The sequence below is a fragment of the Prunus dulcis genome, chromosome 6 (assembly GCF_902201215.1).
Source record: "Prunus dulcis chromosome 6, ALMONDv2, whole genome shotgun sequence".
Classification (NCBI taxonomy): Eukaryota; Viridiplantae; Streptophyta; class Magnoliopsida; order Rosales; family Rosaceae; genus Prunus; species Prunus dulcis.
Genome location: NC_047655.1, coordinates 8,097,522 through 8,120,185, shown reverse-complemented (window position 1 = coordinate 8,120,185; position 22,664 = coordinate 8,097,522). Strand labels below are relative to the sequence as shown.

Below are 22,664 nucleotides of genomic sequence, written 5' to 3'. Positions count from 1 at the left end.
TCACCGTTGGATGTAAATTCAACGGTTGACTTGAATAGGGTAATAATCATTTATGTCATATTGCATTTATATATATCATTTTGAACCATTGGATTAATATCCAACGGTGAGTGACCACAATCTCTTGGACTCCTGTGGTCCAAGAGATCGGGACTGTATTTTTAATTACCATATCATATTCTAGTTTTTGGATATTTTTCGTATTACCTTTCGTATTGTATCGCCGTATCCGTATTCACTTCGTAGGTGAATTGAAATTAAAAGGAGTGTAGGACTGGAACTGATTGAGGTTATGAAAATAAATTTGTTTCAAGTATGATATTTCTCTATTGAATTATTATTATTATATTATTTTTTTGGGGACGGATTTGTTTTAACTCTTGAACTTATTATTTGCATCCATCTTAGTACAAACCATAAATGAAATAACTCTTGGAAGCTAGGGTTATTGGTTTGAGATTTGGATTTAGGTTTTGGAATACTAAAATAATTTTCTATCATTCTTAAATAGTTGAAACCATATTTTGAAATCACTAGCCAGAACTCTGTCCCTCTTCCTATTTTCACTGGAGAAAACTATGACTTCTAGAGTATTAAAATGAAGACCTATTTTATGTCTCAAGATTTATGGGACACAGTTGATAGTGGCTTCAATAATCCAGAAAATCCAACCGTGGAATAGTTGAGAGGCAACTAAAGAAGGATCAACAAAAGGATGCAAAGGCCTTATTTGTAGGTAAGATTCCAGTTCTCACCATGTTCAATCGGAATACATAAGCTTTAGCGTACCATTTGAAGAGATATCCATATATTAGAGTTTTGTCAAATACATAATAAGAGATACCCGAAATACATGGTCACGGGCAATAACTCTGAAAAAATAAAAACTATAAATGGGACAATAGATACTAGGTTAATGGCCCAATAGTAATGGATAATGCTCTAAACTACTCTTGTTGAAAAAAAAAATTGGGGAAAAATAATTATTTAAAATATATAAAAAAAAACAGTATCTATGTAAGGAGTATATCCCGGCGGATATCCCGGCGGATATCCCTTTTTTATATAAAAAATAATTCGGAGTATAGCCGCGCGGCTATACGTTTTATTTAAAAAAGGAGCACCCGCCTAGTAGGAATAAGGCACCAAGCTAGTAATAGTATAATAGCTCCACTGCACTAGATGGTTGGACCTGTTAAGGAACTGTGTTCAATTTTGTTATCATATCTGTTTAGTCTATTCTTGTATATTCCTATTGCTTGTATGTCATGTTATATACTTCAGGAATGGAGAGCACACGTTGCCTAGCTCATTTGTCTATCTGCTTATTCCGGGTAAAGAAAATTTAATTTTCCCTTTGGACTTTGTTCTTCTCACTTGTTCAATCGACATTTAGTGTTGTGGCACCTATAGTTATGGGAACTTTGATTTTCCAGGCCTCTTTAGCAATCACGGCCCCTTATATTTTGTTGGAACAAAGAAATTCTTTTCGAAGATAGGTCTAGCTTGCCACATTGCAAAAATTCACAGTAAGGTAATGAGTCATTACTCTGTGATCATTGCTGACTGAGTTTTGTGAAATTTGTCTTCCCTTTTCATATGTTTTCTTGGATGAAGGCATCTGTTGAGCACAATGCATGGAACTCAAGCAATACATTGAGGTGCTTTATTGGGGATCCGGTAAGCGTGTGATTCTGCTGGGGCACAGCAAGGGCGGCGTTGATGCTGCAGCTGCATTGTCAGTCTACTGGTGTAATTTGAAAGACAAAGTTGCTGGCTTAGCACTGGTATAGAGCCCCTATGGTGGCACTCCCTTGGCTTCTGATATTCTTCGCGAAGGCCAGATTGCGGATGAAGAAACCCGCAGGATCATGGAACTTTTAATATGCAAGCTAATTAAGGTAATAGCACCAAGTTGGTTTATAAGTGTGATTGCTGAAATGTAATAAGAACAAAGAAGTTTCTATTCTTCGTTTAAAAGGCAGCTTTGGATCACAGTCCAAGTATGCAGCAGAAAATGTAATAGTCTTGTGCCACTTGTCTTTATCTCATAGGGTAGTTAAATGAGTGGCTAGGATTGAATGATGTAATGAGGAATATTCCATTCCTAACGGTTTTTGTCAGAGCACAATATATGCATGTTATATTGGAGCTGAGCTAATACAATTTAGCTAGCTTCTTCGAATCTCATGGACTGTGGGATTTGGTGATAAAGGGATTCGATAGTACAGATCTGAAGAAGTCAGATGAATCTGATGCTAAGAAAAAGGAAAAAGAAGAATCAAGTGGTATTGGAAAAGACACGTTTGCTGAGGTACTCATGAAGGATGCTAAGGCTCTGGGATTCATTCAAGGAGCAGTTTCAGATGAGATATTCCCACGAATCTCTCATGAGGAGACATCAAAAGGTGCCTGGAACATTCTGCAGCAAGAATATATACCATGGAGATAAGCAGGTAAGAAGTGTTAAATTACAAAGTCTTAGAAGAAAATTTGAATATACAAGGATGAAAGATGATGAATCATTAACTGCTTATATTACTAAACTGTTTGATTTGATAAATCAAATGCGAAGTTATGGGGAGGAATTGCCTAGGGAAAGGGTTGTTCAAAAATTGCTCATTAGTTTGCCATCTGCCTATGATTCTATCTGCTCGATTATTGAGCATTCGAGAGATCTGAATGTAATTGAAGTACAGGAGGTAGTAGCCTTATTGAAGAGTTTTGAATTAAGGCTGGACAAACATTCTGAAAATAAAATTGAGAAGGCATTTGCTAGTTTCAGTGTGGATGCCAAATCAGTTAAAACTGGTGATCAAAATTCCAAGCAAAATAAGAGTTGGAAAACAAAAGGCAAGAAGTGGGATAGCAAAACAAATGATGGTGCTAAAAATCATTGCAAGCACTGTGGCAAATTACATTTTGGAGAGTGTCGATTCAAGGGCAAACCAAAGTGTTTCAACTGTGACAAATTTGGGCACATAGCCAAAGATTGTTACAGTAAGAAACCAACACAGCAAGTCAATTATGCTAACCAAGTAGATGTAGCAATCATATGACAGGAAGGGAGGATCTACTTGTTGACATTGATAGAAATGTGACTGCAAAAGTTGAAATGGGAACTGGACAGCTTGTTGAAGTCACTGGTAAGGGCAGTCTTGTGGTTGAAACCAAAATGGGCAAGAAATACATCAAAGAAGTTATGCTTATACCTGTTTTGAAAGAAAACTTACTCAGTGTGGGCCAGATGATAGAGCATGGTTATTACTTTGTGTTTGGAGATCACAAGGTGGAGATTTACAATGACAGTTCTTATTCCAATTTGATTGCAAGGATACAAATAAGAGGAAATCGAAGTTTTCCAATGAAATTGCAGGCTGAAATACATAATCCCTACAAGGTAAGTGTTTGTTACTCTACTGCAATATGGCATAGAAGATTGGGGCATCTAAATATGAGTAGTCTGAAATTACTACAAGAGCAAGAAATGGTTGTGGGATTGCCAGAAATTACAGATGTTACAGAAGTATGTGAGGGTTGTATTCTAGGCAAACAGTGCAGAGAGTCATTTCCAAAGGAAGCTACTACTAGAGCATCAACTCCTCTAGAGCTTGTACATAGTGATATCTGTGGTCCAATGCAAACAACTACAAAAGCTGGAAATCGATACTTTCTCACTTTCATAGATGATAAGACAAGAATGTGTTGGGTTATTTCTTAAGACAAAAGTCTGAGACACTGAGTGTCTTCAAGAGATTCAAAGCTATTGTGGAATTACAGAGTGACTATAAATTAAAGAAGCTTAGAAGTGATCGAGGAGGAGAATACACCTCAGTGGAATTTGATAGGTTCTGTGCAGATACAGGCATAGAAAGGCAGCTAACAACTCCATATACACTACAGCAAAATGGTGTAGCAGAGAGAAAGAACAGAACTATTGTGGAAATGGCAAAGTGTTTGTTACTAGAGAAGAAGATCCCTCTTGATTTTTGGGCTGAAGCAGTTAATACATCAGTTTATATTTTGAATGGGTGTCCAACCAAAGCTTTGAATAAGAGAACACCATTTGAAGCGTATAGTGGAAGAAAGCTTGGAGTTAAGCATCTGAAAGTGTTTGGTTCATTGTGCTATGCTCATATTCCGAGTCAACAAAGGCAGAAGTTGGATTTGACAAGCAAGATGTGTATTTTCTTAGGCTATGGAAGCTGTGAAAAGGGGTATAGACTTTATAGTCTTGAAACTGTAAAGATAATTGTGTCTAGAGATGTTGTGTTCAATGAAGATGCATGTTGGGATTGGAATACACAGAAAGAAAGAAATGTGAAGATTCCAATTGCTGAAATAACTGCAAGTAAGCAAGGACAAGAAGAAAACAGCAGTAATCCTGAAGTACAAGGTGAAGAAGGTGAAATATTTGGCACTACTACTGAATCTAGTGATCAAGAAAGAATGCCAAGCTCCCAGGATTTTGATCACACACCTAGCAAATACAAAAGCATTGCAAAAATCTATGAGAAATGCAATATGTGCATCATAGAACCAGAGAGTTTTGAAGAAGTAGCAAAGGATGATTCTTGGAAGAAAGCTAAGGAAGATGAAATTCTGATGATAAACAAAAATAACACTTGGGAACTTGTGAATAGACCATCTGACAAACCAATTATTGATGTTAAATGGGTCTATAAGACAAAACTGAACTTGGATGGATCTGTGCAGAAGAACAAGGCAAGGCTGGTGGCAAAGGGTTATTCTCAAAAGGAAACTTGATCTTAAAACTCCTAATTGCTCATCATACTTCGGGTTCAGTGAAACTCTGTCCATCCGGTAATGGCGTCCAAGTATTGTTTACATCAACTGCACATTTCTTCTTTAATTTGCTACATTCTTCACCCTTCTTCTTCACAACATTCTCACCACCTTGATCTCGTATTTTCAGTGCTCTGTCCTCCTTAGTTTGATTTACATCTTCATGTCCCGGATGAAAATGTATATGGGGAGCCCATATTAAGAAATAACGGTTAAGCATTATGTAGCCTTTTTCTTGGGTTTAACGATCAAGTACAATGTTCATTTAGTGGTTTTAGCTGAAATTGTGATGATTTTCATTTTGTGGATTTTCAGTTTTTGCAAGATGTTAAAGTGTACGAGAGAGTCAAGAGGAGGCTGTGAGTAGAAGGCGGTTCTTTGCAGGCTAGACAAGGTTGAAAATGATTTTTTTCTTTCTTTTATTTTTCCTGTTTTTGTTAGACACTATTTGTTCACTTATTCTCCCTGAATATTATGCCCAAAGTAGTAAAATAAATTATCACAACTATTCAAAAGTATATTTATGTTTGATAGAACTTTGTGATTGAGATCCCATTCATTTCAATGCCTTCCGCAAAATGCTTCCATAGGTAAAGTGATTGTTTTGTTTCCTACTATTTTGTCATTAAAAAAAAAAAAGGGGAGATTAAACATGCTGTAAAACAAATACTAGTAATAAAATTAAAAAATTAAACAAAAAACTAACAGAAAATATACCTCATAATATCTGCAGGGTGGATAATAATGCAGAAAAGCAATCCCGCAGCCTTGGTCCTCATACAACACATAACAAAAGCTCAATATTAATCAAAGCTTTCGTCATTTTACAACAACGCAAGCATTTCAACAAACAGTTTACAGACGACTCACAAGCACAAGCACAAACAGAAGACTCACAACAAGGTGTTCGAAATTACTGCGACTCCACGCCCGATTTTACCCGATCCAATTTCCAATTGCCTGTGTCATTGTCTTCGTCGCCGTCGTTCTTGTTGCTTTTGGCTGGGATTATGGCGCGAGGTCGGTGAACGATGCTCGAGAAATTGGCCGATAAATCGGAGTAGATGGAGAGGACTTTGTTGATATTGAAATTGATATCGCGGATCAGGACAACATTTTTGGAAAGATTATCGGGGACTCTGGACCGGTGGTTGTCATTAGCCTGCTGGATCATAGCGCGGTTCTGATCCAGTGCGGACTGGACCTGCCGGAAGCTCCTGCTCAGCGTCTCCCAGAGCTCCACGTCGCACTGCTTTTCTTCCTCCAAGTCATCGTCGTCTTCGCATTTGCTTTGTTCGTCATCGCCTTCGCTCCAGCGGCGCTTGCGGCTTTTGTTTTCATTAGTTTTGGTTTTGATGGTGGTGGTGGCTGTGTCGTCCATGGTCGTCTGAGTCCTCCACCAAAGACGACGGTTTAAGTGTGGTCGTTCAAACTAAAATGCATTTCTTTCTGATTCTCTGCGTGTGGGATTTTGCAGAAAAGGAAATCGAAATGTTCAGACACAGGGTTGTCTATGGCCTTTTGCTCATTTGACCAAGCCAACTTATCAAGTGGTGGTTTTTGGGGTTTCGTTGGTTGACTAAGAGGAAATTAATAAATTTTTGACCAAAAAAAGGAAGAGGAAAATAATAAACAATATTTAAGGTTTTTTTCTTTTTGTTGTAATAAATTGTGGTCGTTCAAAAAAAAACCAAGAGGAGGTATCATGAAAATTGAGAATTTCCTAAATAAATAATATTAAAAAGTATTTAATAGATAGAGAAGCAATACCTAAAAAAGGATTAAAAAAATGCTCTCAAAGCTACTAAAGAGCCACGGTAATAATGCTATTTGTGAATATAACCTTCGTTTGGATGGAGGAAAATAACTTGAAATTTAGCTAAAAGTCAGGAATCGAATAAGAGAAATTGATATTTCTATTGTTTGGCAACTTAAGCATGAAACTTATTAAATTACGCGTGGAAAAAATCGTGAAAATTTAGGATTGAGATTTCTGAGTAGTTCCGTCAAAATAGGCGTCATTTCACAATTTCTATTGAAAGAGAATTTGTTTCCCTGTAAGTTTTGTCATTTACAAAATTCGACATACATAAGTCCAAACACGGAAATTATTAATGGTCAAAAATTTAAATGATGGAGATCTAAATTACGTCAATTTAGAATTCTATACAATTTTCAATTCATTCGTCCAAACGGAGGATAACAGTGGTATTAGAGAGCATTTCCACAAATTTTCTATATATAAGCACTCAAACTCCTAGATCTTCATCATCACTATTTTTCACCAATTTGACAAGATCAAAATCTTTTTCCATGGTTGCTCTTCGATCTTTCCTTCGTGATCATTTGTTTTGTAGTGGTAGCTGCCTACACTAATCGTAATTACTGTTTCGATTTCGTGATTCGTTAGATGAGGAAGAACGATAGGCCTGAGGTTAAAGAAACCAAGTTAAAGCGTTCATCACAAGATCAAGAACAAAAGAAGAGGAGCATAAACAAAAAGATGAAGAAAAAAAATCATCAAATGGGGGATCAACACAATCATCATCACATGTACAACAAGACTACTATTTTAGTGTAACTGAGGGTGACCTTATGTGCTCTCATGATGTTGATCTGATTGATTCGACTTTCTTTGAGGAGAATACTATCTTCGACATTGAACAACTACTTGGCGAAATCCAAGTAGAGAAAGCTAGCAGCAAAAGTAACATTGAGGATTATGTGGTATCTTATGATGTTGTTGATCCGACAACCTTCAACGTTGGTGAAACCCAAGTAGAGGAAGCTTGCAACCCACGTAACTTGGAGAATGTGGGCAACCAATCATTAACTGACAGTCTACCTAGTGCTGATCTTGTTGTGCTATTTGAGGATGTTGATCCAACTGCATTCGACATTGGTGAAACCCACGTAGTGGAAGCTTGCAACCCAAGTAACTTTGAGAATGTGGGCAACCAATCATTTGCCGATTGTCTAACTAGTGCTGATATTGTTGTGCTCTCTGAGGATGTTGATCCGACTGCATTCGACATTCGTGAAATCCTAGTAATGGAAGCTTGTACCCCAAGTAATATTGAGGATGTGGGCAACCAATCATTAGCCAACAACAACTGTAACTGGTCCCAATCATTAATGGATGAACTCTTGGCTAGTAAATAAGACATTAATTCTACAAGTGATGTAAAAAAGAACATATAAAATAAAAATGGAAGCAATACAGTACTACTAACTATTCAGACTCGCAGCATACGTGAGGCCGTTGGATCTCAACCCCCACATTATCTGAGCATTGCTCTTAAAGTTAAAAGTTCACCTCACCAAAACCGATTTTTGAGTTTCCAAATTTCTTACAACAAAACAGTCTTTCCAAATTTCTTACAATTTTTAAAAAGCAAAAAAACACAAAAAATAAGTTTCCTTATATCATATGAATTTCTATTCCATGCTCGCCAAGGAAACTTAGAAACCCTTATAAATACCAGTGAGATCTCTTGCTCTTTGTCTGCACCAAAACTTAAGCAACAACATATAGAGAAACTTAGAAACCCTAAACACTAAAACAATTTCACTAGAATTCTCTTCTCTTCTCCTTTCTTCTTGTTGAGGCCCAAGAAGTCCATGGTTGGGACCAAATAAATTTCAGGCCCAAATACGATAACTTATTAAGAAAAGTCACATATCAGAGTACATGAAGGCCAATCATATACAAGTCACAGCCCACGTGCCATGCTAAATAAATAATTTGTCATGCCAGGAACTGGGGTAAGGTTATAAAATACAAGCTCATGCTAAAATAAGCACCGTGTCCCTCTATAAGGAAAATAAAATTAGAGCATGCCAAGCAACATGCCACGCCAAGCAGGAAATTATTGTTCACGCCCAACCACGCTACAAGCCTAAGTGGGCCCAAGCCACTCAAATGCCCGAGGTTTGCTTGAGTGGGTTGTGGTATGGATGGTAATAAGTTGTCATGAGGCCCATTGATGGGCCAAGAAATGGAGGTCTCGGGTTGCTTGGGAGCCTCAGAACCCAGGCCCGTTTCTTAGGCCCAAATATGTAGATAAGCACGAATGAGAAAAATAGTCCATTACCTCAGCCAAAATAGCCCATTACCTCAGCCCAAAATGGTCCATTAAATTAACCAATATAGCCCCAAAACTTGATGAGATTAGCCCATTTGTTTGGTCGGTTGACTTGCTATCCTAGAAGGCCCATACAATTAGAAGTAAGAAGCAGCAAAGGGCTCCAACATTTGGTTGAGAGATAAAGCCACGAAAGGAGCTTGGAAGACCACGTGCACAAGGCTGCTGAGAGGGAAGGAGCAAGTTTTCAAGCAAAACATCCGAGGGACCAAAATATATTGGCTCGCAGGGAGCCACCCTTCGAACCAGCATGTATACCAATTTATTTCCTTCATCATATTTGACCATGAAGGAGGAAAGGAAAGAGAAGAAAGGGGATATCTGAAAATAGGAATTCTCCACTAGGGCAGCTGCAGGAAAGGGACCTTAAGCTCCCAAAATCCCTGATTTTGTGCAAAGGAGCAGAGTAGATTTCACCAAAATAGGATGATTGAAGGGATGATGGGAGAAAGGAAGGGGAGAGATTTGGCCAAATTTGATAGAACCATTAGGGTTTCTTGGAAAATGTCAGCTTCCAGCGGCTATAAAAGAGGCCTCTTCTACCCAACAAACATCAACCACATCCAGAGAGCAAGCTTTCTCTCTTACTCCCAAAACCCAGCAATTTCGTGCTTAACCCATCATTTTCCTTAGTTTTCCCTCTTGGCAAGCTGTTCTAACACTTGACAGAGTCTCTGTCAAGCTGCCAGAAAAATACTCAAGCCACCATTTTCTCTCTTTTTCCTCCTCTCCTCCAAAACCTTTGATAATCCTTTCCTCCTCTTCCTTAGAACCCTTGTTTTTCATGGAAACTCACAGCTCTTTCCCTTTAAGGCTAAACTCATGACAACTTTGCTCCCGTGCCACAAGTCTCTCACGCCAAGCTAAGATTCTACCTGTAAGCACTAATAATTTATCTGTAAGCAGCCATTATTTTCGTTGGTGAAGGTAACCAAGGTGTTTCCTAAGGCTTTACTATCCTTTCGAAATATTTTGGTGTCTGATCTTTGAACTCAAACACAAGGGGGAAATTTCAGCCATTTTGCTCTTTATGACAGCCTAGTCCATTTGTAGCTGCCGGAAGAAAAAAGCCCACACACTTCTCTTCTCTTGTGTTAGTTAATTAGCAACAATTCAAGCAATGGCACATTCTCTTATGGGTTTCCATTTTCACCCCACTAAGAGCTTGTGGGTTTCTTTCTCCACAAGTTGTTGCTAGAGAGATAGTTGTAAACACCGCCATTCCACAACGTCATCCATGAGTGCAATCTCTTCGGCAACAAGTTGGAGCCGTCAGAGATTTAGAAAGAGTATGAAGAGCCTCAACTTGTTGATGAAGACTTGTATTTCTTCTCTGAATGCAAGAGGTTAACCTCGAAGTGCATGGATCGGAGGGTTGGCCACGACGATACTTGGAGGGAAACATAATCCTCCAAACTGATTGAGGCCAATGGAAACCCTTACCCCATTCGACGAAAACAAAAGTTTCGATATGAGAATCAAGGCTCGGAGGATCACTCAACATGATTATTAGATGAATATATCCTTTTTGTTGGTCCTAAGAATGCCTACACTAATCATAGTTACCATTTCGATTTCGTGATTTGTCGGATGAGGAAAAACGATAGGGCCGAGGTTAAGGCAACAAATTTAAAGCGTTCATCACAAGATCAAGAACAAAAGAAAAGGATCACAAACAAAAAGATGAAAAAAAAACATCATCAAATGAGGGATATACATAATCATCATCGCATGTACAACAAGACTGCTATTCTAGTCTAACTGAGGGTTATCTTGTGTGCTCTTATGATGTTGATCTGATTAATTCGACTTTCTTTGAGGAAAATACTATCTTCGATCTTGAACAACTACTTGGTGAAATCTAAGTAGAGGAAGCTAGCAGCATAAGTAACTTTGAGGATTATGTGGTCTTTTATGATGTTGATCTGACTACCTTCGACATTGGTAAAACCCAAGTAAAGGAAGCTTGCAACCCAAGTAACTTGTTGATGAAAACTTATATTTCTTCTCCAAGTGCAAGAGGTTAACCCCGAAGCACATGGATCGCAGGGGGGACACGGCGGTACATGGAGGGAAACATAATCCTCCAAATTTGTTGAGGCCAATGGAAACCCTAACCCCATTCCACAAAAACAAAAGTTTAGATATGAGAATCAAGGCTCGAATGAGCACATAACATGGTTATTAAAAAAGGATATACTATCACTTGGACTCTCATTTTTCACATCTCTTGAGAGACATCCCTACTAAAACTTAATGAAATCTTGATTAAGACCGAAAGGCATTTGTATTTAGTCTCATATCTTTTAAAACTAACCCAATTAAAATTGAATGACATTTTTCCTCTCTAATTTAGGGGTTTAAAAGAAAATTCAAAAGCAATTTTAAACTAGGTAGGGAAGAAGCCATTGTTGCCCTGCATTTGTCCATTACAGAGAAACTTAGTGAGGGAGGAAAGAAGCAAAGAAAACCAAACGAACATTCCCTCAGCAAAAACCACTAGAGGCAAGCCCCCCAAATATGCTTCAAAACGTCCTGCTTCAGGATCCTGACTCAATACAACTCCAGTTGTTAGCAATTCATAATGTATCAGGGCACTTTCTTCCTGATTCTTTCCTACTCATATGTTTCATAATATACATGATTTCAACTTGGCAATCTGAATTAGCTGGCAGTGCCTTGCAGAAGATATGATGCCTTGTTGCGGACCTGCAAAGCAGCAAATACTTTTAATATACTCCCCAAGGTGTAAGTAAGAGATGATTAAGTTTGATTCCACACCTTAGATGCAAAACACCGCAAGTCAGTGCTGGCTATCATGCAAGAACAGTTTCTTAAGTAGAGGCGCCACATTGCCTTCAAGACTGGCTTGTCTTCTAAAAGTTGATTAGACAAGAGCCAATTCTCTGTCAACACCAAGTGTATGTACATCTTGAAAAAATCACAGCTTTTGTCTTTGACATTGATTGGGATAAGCAGTTTTAGGATCCCTTCTTCAGAAGGGGCCTGAGGTGAAGTGTGATGTCAAGCAGCAGTGTCAAATCAGTTTATGCAATTTGTTGTGCAAAGGATCATCTAGACAGACATTTCAAACTAACAATGTCTTTTGTGGTTAAAGAGAAAAATATTTAGAGAATAAGCAACACAAATTCACTCAATGAACAATCAGTAATAATCATAAGTTATTATGCATAGTTCATGTCACCATGAATGTCTTGAAAAGAAAACAAATACAGAACAAAAAACCTTACTATCAGTATGAGATTAAAAAATAGAAGGGTAGGACATGGCCATAACACTTCCAAATCTGGCCGATATTATATCAACAAAATAAGTGCTTAAAAAGAATAAACAATAAAAAGAAGAGAGATTAATTAAAGATTACAAAATCTGTTTATTACCAGCATATGATATTAAAATTCAAGTCTTATTGGATTGCATAGAGACTGCCTCAGAGACTGCCTCTTTCATTCCCATTAACAGCTTAACTTAGTTCGTGGGGACAGTTGTTTGATAAAACTTAGAATAAAAGCATAATTAGTACTATATTCAACAAACTTGTAATCAGGTTCAGTACCTTATGATCAAAATAACTAAGAAGGATTTGATGGGCAACTGTACTTCTAAACAGCTTACAGCGAGTATTGACTACCGAAATGCATTCCACAATTCTTAGGCAGTTCAAGTCCTTAGGTACTCTGCATATCACAAAATCAACAATAATAAGGGAGAGGAATTGTAAAGGTAAACAGAAAAAGACAACAACAATATTTAGGCAATAAAATCAGTTTTTTTTCGTCTTACTTTTCTGTTTTTTAACCATCACCAAGAATGATATGCAGAATTAAATGGCATAAAGATCTCAGAAAGTACTAATATAATAGTTGACTACTTATTTAAATTTCTTGTTTTCAATTTTTCCAATTTGCCTTCCTATGATAATCCAGATATCCACAGTAACCAACCAATGGAATATGAGCATGACGATTTATCTTATGCATATTCTCTATCTGTCTGAACAAAACCTTCATTATGATACTTTCCATTTCTAGAAAATTCCTACTACAGTGATTTCAGCGAAAATATAGTCCCAAGTACTTATGTCCATAATCAATTTTGTCCTTACTACAACAGAAAATAAAAGGCATATCATCAGCAAAGTTTACAATATATGATAATGAGGGTAGATGCAATAAATATTAACTGATCCCTGACAAATGGTGCAGAAAAGTTCAAATTCACTAATTGATCAAAAACTCTGCTCGACATAGACGAAAGAGTGATCCCCATTCCAATTAGCAAAAACTCCAATCCAACTGCATACATGTGGATTGAAACCAAACAACAAGTAGAGTCAATAACCTGCAAGCAAGAGATTTTGCTATCTTCTCACAGCTAGATTCCCATTCTTCGTTAGTGAAGTAACTGATAGCTGACTGCATGCATTCATGCAAAAGCACAACAAGACCTTGAAGTTGGCGGTCAGAAAATAGACAAATAATGACTTCAATCAACTCTTCGGCTTCTGAGGTCAAGTACATAGCCCTTTTGTTTCTGCAAATAAAAGCACCACAACAACCCACTGAAATCAATAAAAATCAAACATATTTCCAAATTATTTATAACCATTTGCATCATTAATATATCTGTCATGCTGTAAGATGGTCCTGTTGAAAGAAAAATTTAGAAACGAAGAAGATCACTGTATTGCATATCCAATTAAAACTGTACACTGATTTATGTAGGATTCAAGACATAAATTGCTGATAAATCATACCATAACTGAGTTGAACCACCTATACCCCAAACTAGGCAAATTGACAACTAATCAGCCATTAATCTGAATGCTTAATTATCAACTTATATCAGCTATAAAAATGAAAGGAATAAATGGATTTATATATAGGCTATATGCCCAATATGCAGCCCATACTAATGAGACAATGACAGTAACAATAAGCAATAAGCTAGAAACAATTACAGACACCAACCTATAAATCAACTGTTGGATCCGTAGGAGAAAAGTAAATGGCAGTCTTATGTGTCGTCAAACTAATATTTCCAATTGTTATTTACCTCATTTGACAAGAAGCAGTTGCAAGTTTAAGCCAAGCTCTAATATTCTGAGCTGGACCTCGAGAAGCAGAATCTAGAAGGCAAAATAAAAGTATTATGAGAAGATTAATAACTGAAACATGCAAAACTGTGAAAGTTCTACATGACATTTGGTATATTGCATGAGAAAAACTAGGAAAGAAACTGGAAAATAGAAAATCTGAAAATCACTACTGATCTATTAACACCCACAAAAACCATCCTAAAACATCATTGGAGTATAAGCATTTGTCAGATTTGAAGAACAAAACCCTTTGAACACTAAAACTTTGTTTCTTGACTGGTAGGGTAGGCCAAATGAATTGGGTCCGTTTCTACTCCAAGGTTGGACAGGTGTTGGTATATACCAAGTAATATGTGGCAATAGCATCAAGATCAAGGCAACCCAGAAAATCCTTCCAAAATGCATCAACATGAAAGCAGAGAATAAAATTCTCTTGAAATTACTTCACTTTCACATGATTAAGGATATACTATCAAGTATCAACACATAGTTTACTACAGAATAAAGGATGTATATTTCTCCTGCTCATGAAAAAATTACATCTACCCTGAATTATGCATGAAAACTGGTATGAAAGTAAGAAACTTACTGGCACAAGCAGAATCGGTGTTAGATGAAAGTTTGAATAGAAAACCATAGCTTTCAAGAGCTATTTTTAACTCAGAATAGCTAGGAAACCAATCAATTTTGATAGGCTGTAAGTCAACCTGGTTAAAAATTAATACCAGAATTACTCCCTTAACATATTATCCAATCATACTTGTCTCCAAGCCAAAAAAGCAAAGACCAAACTCACCTCATTTTCAAATGAGAGAATAGCACACCAGAAGTCACATGCAGATGCCCTCAAATCTTCTTTGGTTGAATATAGCACTGAAAAACAAAGCGGTAAACACATCACAAGAAATTTCATGAGTATTAAAAGGACAGGCTAGGGGTGACAAATAAACTCACTCAAATTAAAGGTCCATGTGGCCACTGATTTTTCTAGATGACGACTGGCGAAAACCAATTTTGAAAGCCAGCCATTTACTAGTAATCCTTCAAGGAAGGTGTCTCCTGCAAAACATCAACAATTAAATATATACTTTGCAAGGCCACATTACTGTACAGGCCATAATATGCACAAGAGGAAACTCATCTTGATGCAAAAAAAAAAAAAAAAAAAAGCATGCCAATAATTTATGACTACTGATAACTAGAAAGCCAAGCATTATAACTAACCATTTTCTGTAGAGATATCAATCACAGAGTTGAGCTCGTCATTAATGAAAGACTGCAAGAGTGTGCAACTTTTAATCTCTGGAAAAGATAGAGGAGGTGGGGTTTTCTGTAATCACAAAGTCAAACGAAAATTAAGAACCTAGTAGATATTTAAAAATCAACTCCTATTAAAATCTACATAACAATAACCAAGCATCAGTTGAGACAATGTAGGGGTTTTATGTAATCATTGAAAACCCAGTCTTTGGAACAAAAGAAAGATCACAAATAGAGGACAAGGTGCCCTATGGCCTATAGTGAAGGCTTATGTCCTCTCTTGTTTTCACTATTTTTTTCCTTAAATGAAAGTTTGTTTCTTATCCCAAAAAGAAAAACCTGGTCTCCAAAAGTGCATATGCCCCACACAAAGCTGTCCTCCTTACCGCTTATTTCTCTCATCTGCATCAAACAGTTTATGTTTTCAATTTAAAAGGAAGAAACTTGGTATACACATAACACCAGAAAAGACTAGAAATAGATGCATTAATATGCCTCGTTTTCACACTTATCGACAATGTCATAGAGAGCAGCCTCTTTATGATTATCTTCCTCATCTGAATCATTGTTCCTTCGTGGTTTTGCACGCTTAGATTTCTTTTCAACAAGCTTGTCTTCTTCCTTGTAGAAATCAGTCAAAAGGTCATCCAACCCAATAGCCTTCTTCCTAAATTAGCACCAAAGGGAGATATTACACAAAAAGAAACTTCCATTCTCATCAATTACTGGTGATAATCATACACTTACTATAAGTTAAGTAAGCTCTGCTTCGATATAAAATGCAAACACATCATTTTCAATAAATTATTGGGTTTTCATTGCTGTCACTTAAATCCTAGAATTTATGATAAATGTGAACAGCAATCATGTTGAAAAAAGAAAAATAAAGTGGAAAACCATGAAAACGAAAGTATCCAATTAAAGTAAAACTGAGACAAAGGTAAACCCTAAATACCCAGATTAGAAATAAGGTAAAAAACCAAATGAAAAGAAGAAAACCAACCTTTTCTTAGTAACAGCAGGACGATTTAGGAGTGGGTCTTCTGACTCAAAGTCCAGGAAGTTATCCATGTCCATCATCTGTGTCTCAGTCTCTCTCGTCACTTATTTTCTGGTTCTCAAATTTCAGAAAATGAAAAGCGCCAATGTTTCGTGGCTCTGCTTTGAAAAGGGCGCGGCTAATAGCACCCCAAGGCCTGGGTGTTCTGTTTTCTGTTTGGGCTAGGCAGGTCGGGTCATTCTACCCGGCCCACAAAATATTGCTAAAGAAATGAAAAATAAAGTCCAACTAGTTGTTTATTTTTGAAATAAAACCATACTTGACAATATTGTTTACAACCGTTAACACGATATGAATTTATACAAAAATTCAGTATTTGGGTCAAGGTTTAATGGGTTATGTTGAAAACGAGTGTTCGTTAAGCTAATGGATCGTGTCGTATCGTGTGAATTCTCAAAGGACGTGTTTCTCTCTCTCACTCTTCTAAATTTTGGGTGAAATTCAGCATAATGTTACTGAAATTTCGAAGAAGCTTAACCCTTTTCAGTTATTTCTTTCAGCCTCTGCCCTTTCTATTTCCCTTTATAGCAGCTAAGAACCCTAAGTTAGATCACACTCCCATCCTCCATTGTTGATATTCTTGTTTTTCGAAGCTTTTCTTTGACCTCCCATAATAGTTTTTATAGTAAATTTGACTTACCTCCTCCAAATTGAATTTTCCTTAACTGTAATTCATTACTTTTTGTTTCTATTACTAACCCATTTTTTATAAGTTAAAACCCATGACTAGGATCCACCTCATTGAGTTACCTTATCAAGCTCATGATCTGATTTATTATAATTTTAATATTCCCAAAATACCCCTACGTATTGCAATTGTTGTTTTCTCCATTGCTTGTGCTAAATATACTTTGAACATATTTGCTGTAATTCAATGTCAGTAATATTCAACTAGTGTTTTTTTTAGATAGGAAAATGGTGTTTTAAATTGGCTTAAATTTAGGAATTTTTAGGGTAAGTTTTTTCTCTTTAAAAAAAATAATATTCAGTATCTAAAAAAGTCATGTTTAGGGCCTATTGAATTTATGAAGAAACATTTAATATACCTATCATGTTTTAGAATAAAATAATGTACCTATTATTTGTACTTATTTTTTCTACCCCTTTTTTTAATGAATAATATACCTATTTTTTACATATCTTTTGTAAATATACCTACTTTGTGTACCTATAACTAACATACCAATTTTTTAAAATAAAGAATTTACCTATTTTTAAGTTATGAAAAATGTGCAGAAATTTCAATCACACAACATACCTATTTTCTAGCAAGAAAAAACCTTATTTTTTTATTTATAACTAATGTACCTATTTTTAATTTTATAAATAAATTTACAGAAATTTCAATTACAAAATAATGGATCCTTTTTTTTTTTTTTTAAAATTTGTAAATAAAGTACCTATATTATATACATTTATATATTTTTTTTTATAGGTACATTATTTATTGGATATGTAATTTAGGGATTTTTTGTTTGTGTGAAATTTTAGGGATTGGCGATGTGTAGAGAGAATGCCAACCAAAATAAATGGAGTGATTGATATGCTATTAATAGGGAGTATTAATTACAATTAAGATAGTTATAAGGACATGCTTGAAAATAAATTATAAATAAAATATGAAGGTAGCTAGCATATAATGTAATTTAGTTAATAATACTAGGACAAATCTATCTCACATGAAACCTATTTTAAAATTGAGTTTTCAGTAAATATTTAAAAATAGGTGGGTAAATGACTAGAATATAGTAGTAAGGCTCTATATCGGAAGAACTATAGTTTTTGAGATTGTTTTTCTTGTTATGGATAGCACACAAGATTGACGTCAACCGTACGTCAATATCCAGCAACTCATAAAACAATAACGCTACGGGCACCAACTTGTTTACCAACTTTTGAATACCAACACATGTGGCACATGACATGGCAACCTATGTCATCTGCCACCTCATTTATTTTAATTACATAATTTGTTATATAAATAAAAGAATTTCACACCGAAAAAAGAAAAAAGAAAAAAGAAAAAGAAAAAAATTCTTTTATTTATATAATAAATTATGTAATTAAAATAAATGAGGTGGCAGATGACATAGGTTGCCATGTCATGTGCCACATGTGTTGGTATTCAAAAGTTGGTAAACAAGTTGGTGCCCGTAGCGTTATTGCTCATAAAATCCATAAACAAACCTTGTACCTTACCTAGTCAAATACTTGAAAACTACGTTAAAAAAGACGAAGTCAATGTTTCTGCTGACTTGTGTGAAACAGAAAACCAATTCCTAATTTGGAGCATGCTTTAACCAATTGTTCTAGAACTCTTGCTGGCTTTCCCCATGCAATATAAATACATATTCAAATCAAACTACTCCCCCTTGCATCTCTCTCTCTCTCTTTTCTCAATTACCTCTAGCAAGAAAGTTGGAAAAAAGAAAAAGGGTGGATCGATATGTCTCAATTTGGTGGAGGTGGTGATGAAAAATTCAAATTCATCACACATGTGGTCAGAGGCAGATGGTTCACAGTTTTTGCTAGTTTATGGATCATGGCAGGCACTGGTGCAACTTATTTGTTTTGACATGTACACCAGAGAGCTCAAAGTTTCTCTTAAAGTTGAACAAAGCGTAATCGACGTTTTAAAAACTTATAAACGTCTTGGTGCCAACCTTGGAGTTTTTGCAGGCCTAATTGCGGAGGTAACCCCATCTTGGTTTTTGCTCATGGTTGGGGCAGTGATGAACTTTAGCAGCTACTACCTTTTGCATGAAGTTACTAGGAGATCAATTAGGCTTCAGCTTTGGCATATGCGCTTGTGTATTTGTTGGCAACAATGCACAGAACTTTACACACACAGCAGCTCTAGTCACTTGTGTCAAAAACTTCCCAGAAAAGAGAGGCATTGTTATCGGTCTGTTGAAAGGTTTGATCGGTCTCAGCGGAGCGTTAATCACACAGCTTGCATTGGCCTTCTATGGAGATCAATCCGTAAGGCATATCCTTCTTTTAATTGCGTGGTTCCCAGCTGCAATAGCATTGGCCTCCTTCACAATCAGGCCAATGGAGTTTCGAAGGCAGCCCAATGAGCTCAAAGTCTTTTTCCATATATTCTATGTGTCATTGTCTCTTGCAGTGTTTCTCATGATTGTAAAACTGTGTGAAAGATTCTTCACCTTCCCAAGAATAGGCTATGTCGGAAGCGGCATTGTAATTTTGTTTCTGTTGGCTCTGCCTCTCTTGATTGCCATCCGAGAAGAGAGGTTTATCTTGAGCCTCAAGCAACAGCCTGATAACCATCCTTTTGCGATAAACACGGGTAGACTACAGAGGGGGAGCAGTAGTACTACCGGATGCAGGTCAATCGCAACAGGATATCTTGATGCAAAAAATTGGACTGGCAAAGGGTGCGTCGTGTCTCTCAACCTCAAGCATCGTGAACAAACCACGAAGAGGAGAGGACCACACCATCTTGCAAGCCATCTTCAGCGTCGACATGTTGCTCATATTCATAATATATCACTAACTGGATTTGGGTCAAGCACCACAGCCATCGGCAACCTGTCAGAAATCGCCGTTTCAAACGACCTTCAATTTAATACAATGGGAAACATCAAGTTACTAATAAACATATGGAACTATTTTGGGAGGGTATATCACGGTTTGTCTCGGAACTCCTACTTAAACAAAAAGGAACTCCTAGGCCTCTTATGAATCTTTTTGCTCTGCCTGTGTCCTGCCTCGGAGTCCTTCTCATAGCATTTCCATCCGAAAATGGCATCTACATGGCCACGGTGATCATCGGGTTTTCCTACGGCGCACAGATGACGCTGCTCTGCACAATCACTTCCGAAATCTTTGGCCTCGAGTACTACGCCACATTGCTGAATTGCACTCAATTCGCAACCCCGCCTTGGCCGGTTCCTTCTCGATAACAAGCTGACCCAACCCATGTACCATTTAGAGGCAAAGAGACTGAACATGGTCGTCGATGGGAACCTTGTTTGCAAAGGAACGACGTGTTTCAGAGGTTCTTTTATGATTGTGGCGGCTGTCTTGGTTTTAGGAGCTATAGCATCCTATGTTTTGGCCAGGCGAACAGCAAAGTTTTACAAAGGTGACGTGTATAAGAAGTTTAAGGACGGAAAATATAAGAGCTTTAAAGTGCAGGCAAAAGCCACAGAGACAGAGAAGGCTTCGTCATCGGATCAGTGACGGCAGTGAGACATGCCACTAGTGGATACAGAGGAATGGTAGACCACCTCCATTATTCCAGGGCAGGTCTTGGGATGGGGGACAATTTGGTCATGCAGTTTTACCATGATTTCAAAATTTTCAGTCAAGTTTTAACTATTAAGTGTAATTAGGTCCAAAATTATAATTCATTAATTTTTTGTAATCATTATTGCAGTGGTAATATGGTCCAGACACAAAAGAAAATTGTTTAAGATGTTTAAAAAAATACTTTTAAAATTCAGTTTTGAAAATGAAGAAAAAATAAAAATAAAAATTTAGACAGCTGATAATAAGGACCAAAAACGCAAAAAAGAAAAACAAAGCATTCGAAATTTGCTGAAGACCATAAACAAAGCACTACAAATGTTCCCCGTTTTAAAACCTATAAAAACTTTAAAAAGGAAAAAAGTACATGGTGGCTTGTTCTAGACTGGGGATTTTTAAAAAGGTAATGGTAGGCTTATTATATTTTTATAGCACATTATGTACTATCTCTCTAATAGAGGTGGAGCCCACCTCTATTAGAGATATGATACATAATATAATAAGCCTAACATTTTCTTTTTAAAAATTCACAAATTCCTGTACCTGCCCCAATTTTCCTCTGAAATCTTCCCACAGTCGAGAACCCAGTAGGGACCCAGTGAGGGGTGTAATGAAGTGGGAGGATTGGTTTTTTGTTTTTTTTAAATGCGGTAAGAGGATGAGTTGCTGGTGGCTGCATGTTTTCCTTTTTCATTTCGTTTTAAAGATTTTTTTGCTTGCATTTAATCTTACTTCTTCTTCTTTTTTTTTTTATAAATATTTTATATTGATTTAATCATTGAATTTATGGGCCTCACATGTGTGTCATGTCAGCATGCTGACAGACTTTTAACGAAATTGGATGGCAATGGCCGCATTGATGTGTAAAACGTGGAGGACGACATGTCTTGTTGAAAAATAAAAATGACAAACTAATAGTTATGCAAACCTTATAGACGTTTTGTGATAAGAATCCTTTAAAAAAAAATAGAGAGTCCAATAAGATGACAACACCATAAAATCATAATAAACGGATAAACAAAACATCTTTTTGAAGGATGTCAGTTGGTATTAGATAAAGGCTCTTTAATACCTAAGGCAATAGATAGTTGTTCTCCGAAAATAATATGGTAGTGTTTCGAAATCAAGTTCATTTTATCTATTTTGTAATTGTTGCAGGGGAAAACCAAACTGAAAATTATGTCATGTCAGGTGAAGCGTGAACCATCTGCTCTTCAGCCTCTTCTATCTGCAGGGATTAATTATTCATCTGCATGTTTTAATTTGTTAATTAGTTTTCAGCTCTGACCAAGGCATCTAAAAATCTCCTAAAATGCCGCATAGTTTAAACCAATTGCTCAGAAACTCTTGTTGGTTTTGTATCTAAAAATGATGGCATGGCAAGTAACTTACCCAAACTAACACAAATTAAGAGAAACCTCCCTACATTTTATGTCTAAGAGTTGACAGCTTGTTCACATTTAGTTCACATTTAGCTATTTCTCTGGCGTATAGTATCGAATGTAGTTCCGACGAGACTGAATTTATTTAAGAGAAAGATTTGCGAGTTCCCTGTTTGTGTACTATGTGAGCAGTTCGAAGAATCCATTGAACATGTTCTTTTTCTATGTCCTTGGACTCGGGCAATGTGGTTTGGCTCTCCTCTTTGTCTCCGTATTGGTACCCAAAGCTTTCGTACAGTTGATATTTGGTTGAGTGAGCTGCTTAGTATCAGATCCTGCACAAAAGAGGAAAAGAAGAACATGCTCACTCTTGAGAGCTTTCTTGTGTGGGAAATCTGGAAATCCAAATGCAAAGCTGTGATTAAAGGGCGCAGACTTGAGCCAGCTATGGTGCTTGAGAAAGAATTATGTGCCAAAAGCGAGTTTATTGAAGTGTGGCCGAAGAATGACGTCAATGATATGACGAAACTGACACAAGTGCTGACTCTGCTTCCTGGATACCCCCTCATGGAACTTTTATGAAAATTAATATAGATGGAGGGTGGGTGAGTGATTCCTTC

At 36.7% G+C, this 22,664-nt stretch overlaps 2 protein-coding genes across 2 annotated transcripts; both read right to left on the bottom strand.

The window, feature by feature from the left end:
- Nucleotides 1-5,338: 5,338 nt before the first annotated feature.
- On the bottom strand, nt 5,339-6,343 carry LOC117632744 (protein EARLY FLOWERING 4-like). The gene is made up of 2 exons (XM_034366307.1): nt 5,524-6,343; nt 5,339-5,420 (listed from the first exon to the last, which is right to left on the bottom strand). The coding sequence occupies exon 1, from the start codon at nt 6,185-6,187 to the stop codon at nt 5,720-5,722; it is 468 nt and encodes a 155-aa protein (XP_034222198.1). The 5' UTR covers nt 6,188-6,343; the 3' UTR covers nt 5,339-5,420; nt 5,524-5,719.
- Nucleotides 6,344-11,219: 4,876 nt separating this feature from the next.
- LOC117632743 lies at nt 11,220-16,468 on the bottom strand. Its single transcript, XM_034366306.1, has 12 exons — nt 16,334-16,468; nt 15,826-15,997; nt 15,670-15,732; nt 15,295-15,400; nt 15,025-15,129; nt 14,867-14,943; nt 14,660-14,777; nt 14,028-14,100; nt 13,314-13,505; nt 12,529-12,649; nt 11,733-11,957; nt 11,220-11,660 (listed from the first exon to the last, which is right to left on the bottom strand). The coding sequence occupies exons 1-12, from the start codon at nt 16,408-16,410 to the stop codon at nt 11,616-11,618; spliced, it is 1,374 nt and encodes a 457-aa protein (XP_034222197.1). The 5' UTR covers nt 16,411-16,468; the 3' UTR covers nt 11,220-11,615.
- Nucleotides 16,469-22,664: the final 6,196 nt, after the last annotated feature.